The sequence below is a fragment of the Pristiophorus japonicus genome, chromosome 10 (assembly GCF_044704955.1).
Source record: "Pristiophorus japonicus isolate sPriJap1 chromosome 10, sPriJap1.hap1, whole genome shotgun sequence".
Taxonomy (NCBI): Eukaryota; Metazoa; Chordata; class Chondrichthyes; family Pristiophoridae; genus Pristiophorus; species Pristiophorus japonicus.
Window position 1 is genome coordinate 224,130,811 of NC_091986.1, and position 12,469 is coordinate 224,143,279.

Genomic DNA, 12,469 nt, shown 5'->3' on the forward strand with positions numbered 1-12,469 from the left:
GGGAGTGCTGCACTGTCAGAGGTGCCGTCTTTTGGATGAGACATCAAATCGAGGCCCCATCTGCCCTTTCAGGTGGACGTAAAAGATCCCATGGCACTATTTCAAAGAAGAGCAGGGGAGTTATCCCCGGTGTCCTGGCCAATATTTATCCCTCAATCACCATCAGTAAAACAGGTTATCTGGTCATTATCACATTGCTGTTTGTGGGAGCTTACAGTGCACGAGGTGGCTGCTGTGCTTCCCACATTACAACAGTGACTACACTCTCAAAGTACTTCGTTGGTTGTGAAGCGCTTTGAGACGTCCTGTGGTCGTGAAAGGCGCTATATAAATGCAAGTCTTTCTTTTTTTTGCTTTCTATATAATAAGATACCGGGAGTGAGTTACAGGCTGGGATCTAATCGAGGGGTTCGGGGGGTTTATATTTAGAATAACAGATACCCGGAAGTGAGTTACAGGCTGGGATCTAATCGAGGGGTTTGGGGAGTTTATATATACAATAACAGATACCGGGGAGTAAGTTACAGGCTGGGATCTAATCGAGGGGTTCAGGGGTTTATATATACAATAACAGATACCCGGGAGTGAGTTACAGGCTGGAATCTAATCGAGGGGTTCGGGGGGTTAATATATACAATAACAGATACCCGGGAGTGAGTTACAGGCTGGAATCTAATCGAGGGATTCGGGGGGGGGGGGGGGGTTAATATATAGAATAACAGATACCCGGGAGTGAGTTACCGGCTGGAATCTAATCGAGGGGTCCGGGGGGGGGGGGGTTTATATATAGAATAACAGATACTCGGGAGTGAGTTACAGGCTGGAATCTAATCGAGGGATTCGGGGGGGTTTATATATAGAATAACAGATACTCGGGAGTGAGTTACAGGCTGGTATCTAATCGTGGTGTTCGGGGGTTTATATATAGAACAACAGATACCCGGGAGTGAGTTACAGGCTGGGATCTAATCGTGGTGTTCGGGGGTTTATATATAGAATAACAGATACTCGGGAGTGAGTTACAGGCTGGAATCTAATCGAGGGATTCGGGGGGGTTTATATATATAGAATAACAGATACTCGGGAGTGAGTTACAGGCTGGAATCTAATCGTGGTGTTCGGGGGTTTATATATAGAATAACAGATACTCGGGAGTGAGTTACAGGCTTGGTTTCCTGCTGACACATGTTATAATGTGTTGATTACGAGCTCATGCAGTGGAACGGGACAGAGTGACGTTGCCTGCCGGGAGGACCGGGAGGGGGTGGGGATCGTACCCTGTGTCCCAGGCATGAGGCTTGTGAAGGTGAGCAGGGCGGTGCCAGCACTGGTGAAAGTGTTTGCCTCCCGCTCTGGTCAATCTCCCACTGGCGACGGCTGTGGCAGTGCAGGATGTGGAATTGGAAGTGATGGTTGAAACGTGGAATAAATTCAGCCGCGCGGTACAGTCGATGTTGGTCGTAAGCGCCATGTCAGATTGCGGACATACGATGGACCATCGATTCGTGTAACACTAACCCCATGACACGGTCTCACCACTGGCGTGTCAGAGACCACGAGCACGGCGCCACACGGGCTCTCACCTCAGCGACCTCGTCATGACCCCAGAAACAGGCATAGTGCAGCGGTGTGTTCCCGTGTTCGTTCACCGCGCTGACATCTGCTTTACACTGGATCAGCTGCAGAGAGAAAACGCAAAGGGTGATCCACCCATCCTCCTCACAGGCCCTGGACAGCGGGAGGGCTGGGGGGGAGAGAGCGAGGGGCGCGGGGGGGGGGGGCGAGGGGAGACGGGGGGGAGCAGAGGGGCGACGTGGGGGGGGGCGGCGAGGGGAGACGGGGGGGTGAGGGGAGACGGGGGGGGCGAGGGGAGACGGGGGGGGCGAGGGGAGACGGGGGGGCGAGGGGAGACGGGGGGGGCGAGGGGAGACGGGGGGGCGAGACGGGGGGGCGAGGGGAGACGGGGAGACGGGGGGGGTGAGGGGAGACGGGGGGAGCGAGGGGAGACGGGGGGGGCGAGGGGAGACGGGGGGGCGAGGGGAGACGGGGGGGGCGAGGGGAGACGGGGGGGGCGAGGGGAGACGGGGGGGGCGAGGGGAGACGGGGGGGGCGAGGGGAGACGGGGGGGCGAGGGGAGACGGGGGGGGCGAGGGGAGACGGGGGGGGCGAGGGGAGACGGGGGGGGCGAGGGGAGACGGGGGGGGCGAGGGGAGACGGGGGGGGCGAGGGGAGACGGGGGGGGCGAGGGGAGACGGGGGGGGGCGAGGGGAGACGGGGGGGGGCGAGGGGAGACGGGGGGGGGGCGAGGGGAGACGGGGGGGCGAGGGGAGACGGGGGGGGCGAGGGGAGACGGGGGGGCGAGGGGAGACGGGGGGGGCGAGGGGAGACGGGGGGGGCGAGGGGAGACGGGGGGGCGAGGGGAGACGGGGGGGGCGAGGGGAGACGGGGGGGCGAGGGGAGACGGGGGGGCGAGGGGAGACGGGGGGGCGAGGGGAGACGGGGGGGCGAGGGGAGACGGGGGGGCGAGGGGAGACGGGGGGGGGGCGAGGGGAGACGGGGGGGGGGCGAGGGGAGACGGGGGGGGGGCGAGGGGAGACGGGGGGGGGGCGAGGGGAGACGGGGGGGGGAGACGGGGGGGGCGAGGGGAGACGGGGGGGGCGAGGGGAGACGGGGGGGGCGAGGGGACGGGGGGGGCGAGGGGAGACGGGGGGGGCGAGGGGAGACGGGGGGGGCGAGGGGAGACGGGGGGGGCGAGGGGAGACGGGGGGGGCGAGGGGAGACGGGGGGGGCGAGGGGAGACGGGGGGGGCGAGGGGAGACGGGGGGGGCGAGGGGAGACGGGGGGGGCGAGGGGAGACGGGGGGGGCGAGGGGAGACGGGGGGGGCGAGGGGAGACGGGGGGGGCGAGGGGAGACGGGGGGGGCGAGGGGAGACGGGGGGGGCGAGGGGAGACGGGGGGGGCGAGGGGAGACGGGGGGGGCGAGGGGAGACGGGGGGGGCGAGGGGAGACGGGGGGGGCGAGGGGAGACGGGGGGGGGCGAGGGGAGACGGGGGGGGCGAGGGGAGACGGGGGGGGCGAGGGGAGACGGGGGGGCGAGGGGAGACGGGGGGGGCGAGGGGAGACGGGGGGGGCGAGGGGAGACGGGGGGGGCGAGGGGAGACGGGGGGGGCGAGGGGAGACGGGGGGGGCGAGGGGAGACGGGGGGGGCGAGGGGAGACGGGGGGGGCGAGGGGAGACGGGGGGGCGAGGGGAGACGGGGGGGGCGAGGGGAGACGGGGGGGGCGAGGGGAGACGGGGGGGCGAGGGGAGACGGGGGGGCGAGGGGAGACGGGGGGACGAGGGGAGACGGGGGGGCGAGGGGAGACGGGGGGGGCGAGGGGAGACGGGGGGGGCGAGGGGAGACGGGGGGGGCGAGGGGAGACGGGGGGGGCGAGGGGAGACGGGGGGGCGAGGGGAGACGGGGGGGCGAGGGGAGACGGGGGGGCGAGGGGAGACGGGGGGGCGAGGGGAGACGGGGGGGCGAGGGGAGACGGGGGGGCGAGGGGAGACGGGGGGCGAGGGGAGACGGGGGGGCGAGGGGAGACGGGGGGGCGAGGGGAGACGGGGGGGGCGAGGGGAGACGGGGGGGCGAGGGGAGACGGGGGGGCAAGGGGAGACGGGGAGACGGGGGGGGGGCGAGGGGAGACGGGGGAAGCGAGGGGAGACGGGGGGAGCGAGGGGAGACGGGGGGGGTGAGGGGAGACGGGGGGGGGGGGGGGGCGAGGGGAGACGGCGGGGCGAGGGGAGACGGGGGGCGAGGGGAGACGGGGGGCGAGGGGAGACGGGAGGGGGCGAGGGGAGACGGGGGGGGGCGAAGGGAGACGGGGGGGCGGGGCGACAGGAGGGGCGCGGAGGGGCAGCGAGGGGCGAGGGGAAACACGGGGGGGGGGCGAGGGGAGACAGGGGGGTGTGAGGGGAGACGGGGGGGCGAGGGGAGACGGGGGGGGTGAGGGGAGATGGGGGGGGCGATTGGAGATGGGGGGGGCGAGGGGAGACGGGGGGGGCGAGGGGAGACGGGAGACGGGGGGGGGCGAGGGGAGGCTGAGGGAAGATGGGAGACGGGGGGGGCGAGGGGAGACGGGGCGGGGGGCGAGGAGAGACGGGGGGGGGCGAGGAGAGACGGGGGGGGGCGAGGAGAGACGGGGGGGTGGGCGAGGAGAGACGGGGGGGGCGAGGAGAGACGGGGGGGGGCGAGGAGAGACGGGGGGAGGGGCGAGGAGAGACGGGGGGAGGGGCGAGGAGAGACGGGGGGAGGGGCGAGGAGAGACGGGGGGTGAGGGGAGACGGGGAGGGGAGACGCGAGGAGCGAGCCTGTACTTCACCCAAGTGGCTTGTCTCCATGTGTGGGCCTCGAGAATGGACTCAACAAGCTATTCAACCAGGGAGTGCATCAAAGTTAAAAGTAATCCTCACTTCACCCGAGAGACGTGCATGTCCAATGAGCACGCACACAAACTTCCGACACACATGCGCCCATGGTGCCCGTGACCCGACCTTCAGTACATCATCCCTCACATGAAAGAACGAACAGGATGGGGCGATTTTCTCCTTTCTTCCAGAAATATTAGAGGACAGTAGGTATAATGAGAAGGTGGAACTGAAGGAAATCCTTATTAGGCGGGAAATTGTGTTCGGGAAATTGATAGGATTGAAGGCCGATAAATCCCCGGGGCCTGATTGTCTGCATCCCAGAGTACTTAAGGAAGTGGCCCTAGAAATAGTGGATGCATTGGTGATCATTTTCCAACAGTCTATCGACTCTGGATCAGTTCCTATGGACTGGAGGGTAGCTAATGTAACACCACTTTGTAAAAAAGGAGGGAGAGAGAAAACGGGTAATTATAGACTGGTTAGCCTGACATCAGTAGTGGGGAAAATGTTAGAAGCAATTATTAAAGATGAAATAGCAGTGCATTTGGAAAGCAGTGACAGGATCGGTCCAAGTCAGCATGGATTTATGAAAGGGAAATCATGCTTGTCAAAACTTCTTAGAATTTTTTGAGGATATAACTAGCAGACTGGACAAGGGAGAACCAGTGGATGTGGTGTATTTGGACTCTCAAAGGCTTTTGACAAGGTCCCACACAAGAGATTGGTGTGCAAAGTCAAAGCACATGGTATTCGGGGTAATATACTGACGTGGATAGAGAACTGGTTGGCAGACAGGAAGCAGAGAGTCGGGATAAATGGGTCCTTTTCAGAATGGCAGGCAGTGACTAGTGGGGTACCGCAGGGCTCAGTGCTGGGACCACAGCTCTTTACAATATACATCAATGATTTAGATGAAGGAATTGAATGTAATATCTTCAAGTTTGCAGATGACACTAAGCTGGGTGGCAGTGTGAGCTGTGAGGAGGATGCTAAGAGGCTGCAGGGTGACTTGGACAGGTTAGGTGAGTGGGCAAATGCATGGCAGATGCAGTATAATGTGGATAAATGTGAGGTTATCCACTTTGGTGGCAAAAACATGAAGGCAGAATATTATCTGAATGGCGGCAGATTAGGAAAAAGGGAGGTGCAATGAGACCTGGGTGAGTCATTGAAAGTTGGCATGCAGGTACAGCAGACGGTGAAGAAGGCAAATGGTATGTTGGCCTTCATAGCTAGGGGATTTGAGTATAGGAGCAGGGAGGTCTTAATGCAGTTCTACAGGGCCTTGGTGAAACTTCACCAGGAATATTGTGTTCAGTTTTGGTCTCCTAATCTGAGGAAGGACATTCTTGCTATTGAGGGAGTGCAGCGAAGGTTCACCAGACTGATTCCCAGGCTGGCAGGACTGACATATGAGGAGAGACTGGATCGACTGGGCCTGTATTCACTGGAGTTTAGAAGAATGAGAGGGATCTCATAGAAACATATAAAATTCTGACGGGACGGGACAGGTTAGATGCAGGAAGAATGTTCCCGATGTTGGAAAGTCCAGAACCAGGGATCACAGTCTAAGGATAAGGGGTAAGCCATTTCGGACTGAGATGAGGAGAAACTTCTTCACTCAGAGAATTGTTAACCTGTGGAATTCTCTACCGCAGAGAGTTGTTGAGGCCAGTTCGTTAGATATATTCAAGAGGGAGTTAGATACGGCCCTGATGGCTGAAGGGATCAAGGGGTATGGAGAGAAAGCAGAAAAGGGGTACTGAGGTGAATGATCAGCCATGATCTTCTTGAATGGTGGTGCAGGCTCGAAGGGCCGAATGGCCTACTCCTGCACCTATTTTCTATGTTTCTAGGTTTCTAAAAGAGAAGACCAAAGGGTGACGTGATGCTCTTTAAATTTATGAAAGGGTTCGATAGGGTAGACGTAGAGAAGATGTTTCCAATTATGGCGAGACCAGAAATAGGGGCCTCAAGACAGTCACTAATAAATCCAAAGGGGAATTCAGGAGTAACCTCTTTACCCAGAGAGCGGTGAGAATGTGGAACTCGCTGCCACAGGGAGGGGTTGAGGTGAATAGTATCGATGTACTTAAGGGGAAGCTGGATAAACACATGGGGGAGACAGGAATAGAAGGATATGGTGATGGGGTGAGATGGAGAGGGCTGGTGTGGAGCATAAACCCCGGCACGGAGCGGTGGGACCCAGTGGCCCGTTTCTGTGCCGGATACGCGGTATAAAAATGAATGAAGACGGTGCCCGTGTCTTACCTTCAGCACGATGTCGCGGTGCCCGTGGCTGGCGGCGAGGTGTAATGGCGTGTCGTCACCCCTGTTCATCACGTTGATCCGAGCTCCGCGCATTATCAACATGTCGACGACGTTGGACCGGCCCTCGCGGCAGGCCCAGTGCAGGGGACTGAACCCGTGGTCATCTCTGAAACACATCAACAGGCCCAGTCAGGCAGGAGCGCGGAGCGGAGCGCGGGATCACGCACGGTGTCGCATTTAACGCACTCCCAGTCAGACAGCTTTTGTTTTATTCATTCCTGGGATGGGGGCCGGGAGGGGGGGGCGGGGGCGGGCGAGAGGGCCTCACGGGGCAGGGGGTACAGTCTGCGAATGTGAATGTATAGGAAGGACACCAGATAGAATTGCTATCAGGGAACACATAGGGATTCGGGAGTCTGTGGGTGGGTTTAAAGAGATGCAAATGGAAAATCCACATACTATTCATTTAAAAATGTAGAGAGAGTTGCAGAGAGAAGCTGGGTAGATTTGGTGGGTCTTGCCTGAGGGCTGTGTCGCTGTGCGGAGTGATCTGCCTGGAGCACAGCCTGTCCCCGAGCTGTGGGAGACACTTGGAAACACCACGTTGGCAGTGTGAGTCACGCTCAGCAGCCTGCCAGGACTGCAGCCCTCAGTGGCTGTAGCCAGGAAACTCGATGGGAGGCAGCAGCTGGGAGAGACCACACTGCACGAGCCAAACCCGTCCCAACCACAGAAAGCAGCAGACAGGCAACTCCTCGCGGCTTTCCCCCTCCACCCCAGCCCACTGCTCCTGCCCCGCACCCCTCCCCCCTCCTGCGAGACTGCTCGGTTACTGAGGAGACCAGCCGGCAGACACAGAGGAGCTTTGGCTAGGACAGAGGAATCAGCTGCAGGAACAGAACTCCCGTGCAACACCCCAAACTAACTCAATGACTCACTGCAGCTGACAATTACCCTGGACACAGCAAACCAGGAACTCAACCGACACGGGACCATTGGGTTCCCACAGTCTATCCCTGGTCCCCTCAACCACCTACAGGAGATCTGCCGTCTCCTTCTAATCCTTGTGTGAATCCAAACAGATCTATTAATACCCAGAAGACCATGGGGAGGGGACGAACATTAAATAAGATCCACAAGTAACGGCTTTGGTTTCTACAACAACAATAACTTGCATTTATATAGCACCTTTAATGCTGTAAAATGTCCCAAAGCGCTTCACAGGAGCGTTATCTGACAAATACTGACACCGAGCCACATAAAGAGAAATTAGGGCAGAAGGCCAAAAGCTTGGACAAAGAGGTCAGTTTTAAGAAGGATTTTAAAGGAGGAGAGGGGTCGAGAGGTTTAGGGGGGGAATTCCAGAGTTTGGGGCCCAGGCAGCTGAAAGCATGGCCACCGATGGTGGAGCAAAGTCGGGGAGAATTTGTGCTGCGCAGTGATCTCGCAGGTTGTAGGGCTGGAGGTTACAGAGATAGGGAGGGGTGTAGGGGCTGGAGCAGGTTACAGAGATTGGGAGGGGTGTATGGCTGGAGGTTACAGAGATAGGGAGGGGTGTAGGGCTGGAGGTTACAGAGATAGGGAGGGGTGTACGGGCTGGAGGTTACAAAGATAGGGAGGGGTGTAGGGGCTGGAGGTTACAGAGATAGGGAGGGGTGTAGGGGCTGGAGGGGGTTACAGAGATAGGGAGGGGTGTAGGGGCTGGAGCAGGTTACAGAGATAGGGAGGGGTGTAAGGGCTGGAGGGGGTTACAGAGATAGGGAGGGGTGTAGGGGCTGGAATGGGTTACAGAGATAGGGAGGGGTGTAGGGGCTGGAGCAGGTTATAGAGATATGGAGGGGTGTAAGGGCTGGAGGGGGTTACAGAGATCGGGAGGCGTGTAGGGGCTGGAGGAGGTTACAGAGATAGGGAGGGGTGTAGGGGCTGGAGGAGGTTACAGAGATAGGGAGGGGTGTCGGGGCTGGAGGAGGTTACAGAGATAGGGAGGGGTGTAGGGGCTGGAGGAGGTTACAGAGATAGGGAGAGGTATAGGGGCTGGAGGGGATTACAGAGATAGGGAGGCGTGTAGGGGCTGGAGGAGGTTACAGATATAGGAGGGGTGTAGGGGCTGGAGGAGGTTACAGATATTGGAGGGGTGTAGGGGCTGGAGGAGGTTACAGAGATAGGGAGGGGTGTAGGGGCTGGAGGGGGTTACAGAGATAGGGAGGGGTGTAGGGGCTGGAGGGGGTTACAGAGATAGGGAGGGGTGTAGGGGCTGGAGGAGGTTACAGAGATAGGGAGGGGTGTCGGGGCTGGAGGAGGTTACAGAGATTGGGAGGGGTGTCGGGGCTGGAGGAGGTTACAGAGATAGGGAGGGGTGTCGGGGCTGGAGGAGGTTACAGAGATTGGGAGGGGTGTCGGGGCTGGAGGAGGTTACAGAGATAGGGAGGGGTGTCGGGGCTGGAGGAGGTTACAGAGATAGGGAGGGGTGTAGGGGCTGGAGGAGGTTACTGAGATAGGGAGGGGTGTAGGGGCTGGAGGGGATTACAGATATAGGGAGGGGTGTAGGGGCTGGAGGAGGTTACAGAGATAGGGAGGCTTGTAGGGCTGGAGGTTACAGAGATAGGGAGGGGTGTAGGGGCTGGAGGAGGTTACAGAGATAGGGAGGGTGTAGGGGCTGGAGGAGGTTACAGAGATAGGGAGGGGTGTAGGGGCTGGAGGAGGTTACAGAGATAGGGAGGCGTGTAGGGGCTGGAGGAGGTTACAGATATAGGAGGGGTGTAGGGGCTGGAGGAGGTTACAGAGATAGGGAGGGGTGTAGGGGCTGGAGGAGGTTACAGAGATAGGGAGGGGTGTCGGGGCTGGAGGAGGTTACAGAGATAGGGAGGAGTGTCGGGGCTGGAGGAGGTTACAGAGATAGGGAGGGGTGTCGGGGCTGGAGGAGGTTACAGAGATCGGGAGAGGCGAGGCCATGAAGGGATTTGACCACAATTTAAATTCGAGGCATTGTCGGACCAGGAGCCAAAGTCGGTCAGTGAGCACAGGGGGATAGGTGAGCGGGACTTGGAATTAATATGAGGGCAGCAGAGTTTTTTTTAATGAGCCGAGGTTTAGGCGGGTTTGTTACCTGTAATATTCTTTTTACTCCCCCTATATACTTAGCCATTTCCATTCGCCTTACTCATTTCTATCCACATTGTTTCTGCCAGCTCTCTGTAATATCGCAATTTTGTTCCTGGGAAACTGTTCCATGGAAAGGAAGCGGATTTAGACAATTCTCCATGATTGGCACTGCAGGGAACGCAAGCCAGCCCCTGCCCTGCCCGCACGGAGCTTGCTGCAACATCCCATTACTGACATCCACATATGTGGACAGCTCCACCAAATCTACTACCAACTTAGGTAAAGGCATTTCACAGTAATCTCTCTCCAGGAATCCTGCCATAGAAGGAAACTTCTCCCACACCGCCACAAAGATCCATCATAGAGAGAGAGAGAGAGGGAGAGAGAGAGAGAGAGAGAGAGAGAGGGGGGGAGAGAGGAGGTTAGAGAGAGAGAGAGAGAGAGAGAGAGAAAGGGAGAGAGAGAGGTTAGAGAGAGAGAGAGAGAGAGAGAAAGGGGAGAGAGAGAGAAGGAGAGAGAGAGAGAGAGAGAGAGAAAGGGAGAGAGAGAGAAGGGGAGAGAGAGAGAGAGAGAGGGGGGGAGAGAGAGGAGGTTAGAGAGAGAGAGAGAGAGAGAGGGGGAGAGAGAGGAGGTTAGAGAGAGAGAGAGAGAGAGAGAAAGGGAGAGAGAGAGGGGGGGAGAGAGAGGAGGTTAGAGAGAGAGAGAGAAGAGAGAGAGAGAGAAGGGGAGAGAGAGAGGATTTTTTTAAGGTGTGGTGGCCATTGCACACCAGCCACCACACATTAAAAAAAGAAAGAAAGGGAAACTTATGACAGATTCCGAGAACTCAATACTGCAGAGACTCTAGAGCAGTATAAGAAGTGCAGTGCGCAATGAAAAAAGATATCAGGAAAGCAAAGAGAGAGCATGAAAAAATGTTGGCAAGTAAAATCAGGAAAACCCAAAGATGTTTTTATAAATACATTAAGAGCAAGAGGATAACTAGAGAAAGTGGGGCCTTTTGGAGATCATAAAGGAAATGTGTGTGTAGAGGCAGAAGACGTGGGTGTGACTTTTAATGAATAATTTGCATTTGTTTTCACAAGGGAGAGGGGCGATGCAGACTTTGCAATAAGGGAGGAGGAGTGTGAAATATTAGACAAGATAAACATAGTGAGAGAGGAAGTATTAAAGGGCTTAGCAGCTTTGAAAGTCGATAACTCCCCAGGCCCGGATGAAATGTATCCCAGTCTATCCAACCCAGTCAGAATTTTATACGTTTCAATGAGATCCCTCTCATTCTTCTAAACTCTAGTGAATACAGGCCTCGTCGACCCAATCTCTCCTTCCATCCCAGGAATCAGTTTGGTGAACCTTCGCTGCACTCCCTCTATGGCAAGTATATCCTTTCTTAGGTGAGGAGACCAAAACTGCACACAATACTCCTGGTGTGGTCTCATCAAGGCCCTGTATAACTGTAGTAAGACATCCTTGTTCCTGTACTCAAACCCTCTTGCAATGAAGGCCAACATACCATTTGCCCCTAACTGCTTGCTGCACCATGTTTGCTTTCACTGACTGGTGTACAAGGACACCCAGGTCCCTCTGTACAGCGACATTTCCCAAGCCATCACCATTTAAATAATACTTTGTCCTTATCCGACCAAAGTGGATAACTTCACATTCATCCACGTTATACTGCATCTGCCATGTGTTTGCCCACTCACTCAACCTATCTAAATCGCCTTGCAGCGTCATTGCATTCTCCTCACAACTCACAATCCCACCTAGTTTTGTGTCGTCAGCAAACTTGGAAATATTACATTTAGTTCCCTCACCCAAATCATTTATATATATTGTGAATAGCTGGGGCCCCAGCACTGATCCCTGTGGTACCCCACTAGTCACTGCCCGCCACCCCGAAAAAGACCCGTTTATTCCTACTCTCTGTTTCCTGTCAGCTTAACCAATTTTCAATCCATGCCAATACATTACCTACAATCCTATGTGCTTTAATTTTGCAAACTAACCTCTTATGTGGGACTTTGCCAAAGGCCTTCTGAAAATCCAAATACACTACATCCACTGGTTCTCCCTTATCTATTCTATCAGTTACATCCTCAAAAAGCTCTAGTAGGTTTGTCAAACATGATTTTCCTTTCATAAATCCATGTTGACTTTGTTTAATCCCGTTGGTATGCCGGTATCACATCCTTTATAATAGACTCTAGCATTTTCCCTACTATTGATGTAGTTCCCTGTTTTCTCTCTCCCTCCTTTTTTAAATAGTGGGGTTACATTTGCCACCCTCCAATCTGCAGGAACTGTTCCATAATCTATGGAATTTTGGAAGATGACAACCAATGCATCCACTATTTCCATGGCTACCTCTTTTAGTATTCTGGGATGCAGATCATCAGGCCCTGGGGATTTATCTGCCTTCAGTCCCATTAGTTTCTCTAGCACTATTTTCTTACTAATAATCATTTCCTTTAATTCCTCTTGTTCACTCGACTCTTGGTACCCTAGTATTTCTGGGACGTTATTTGTGTCCTCTTCCGTGAAGACAGAACCGAAGTATTTATTTAATTATTCTGCCATTTCCTTGTTCCCCATTATAAATTCTCCCGTTTCTGTCTGTAAAGCACCTATATTTGTCTTCGCTAATCTTTTTCTTTTTACGTACTTGTAGAAACTTTTGTAGTCG

At 56.5% G+C, this 12,469-nt stretch overlaps 1 protein-coding gene across 4 annotated transcripts in view; it reads right to left on the bottom strand.

Moving 5' to 3' along the window:
- Positions 1-12,469, bottom strand: part of ilk (integrin-linked kinase) — a 52,105-nt gene that overhangs the window by 20,836 nt on the left and 18,800 nt on the right. For all 4 annotated transcript variants that reach the window (XM_070892639.1, XM_070892638.1, XM_070892641.1 and 1 more), the window contains exons 3-4: positions 6,682-6,847; positions 1,584-1,679 (exon numbers count right to left, since the gene is read on the bottom strand). In XM_070892639.1, the coding sequence (XP_070748740.1) occupies positions 1,584-1,679; positions 6,682-6,847 (262 nt within the window). The remainder of the gene's footprint in view (positions 1-1,583; positions 1,680-6,681; positions 6,848-12,469) is intronic.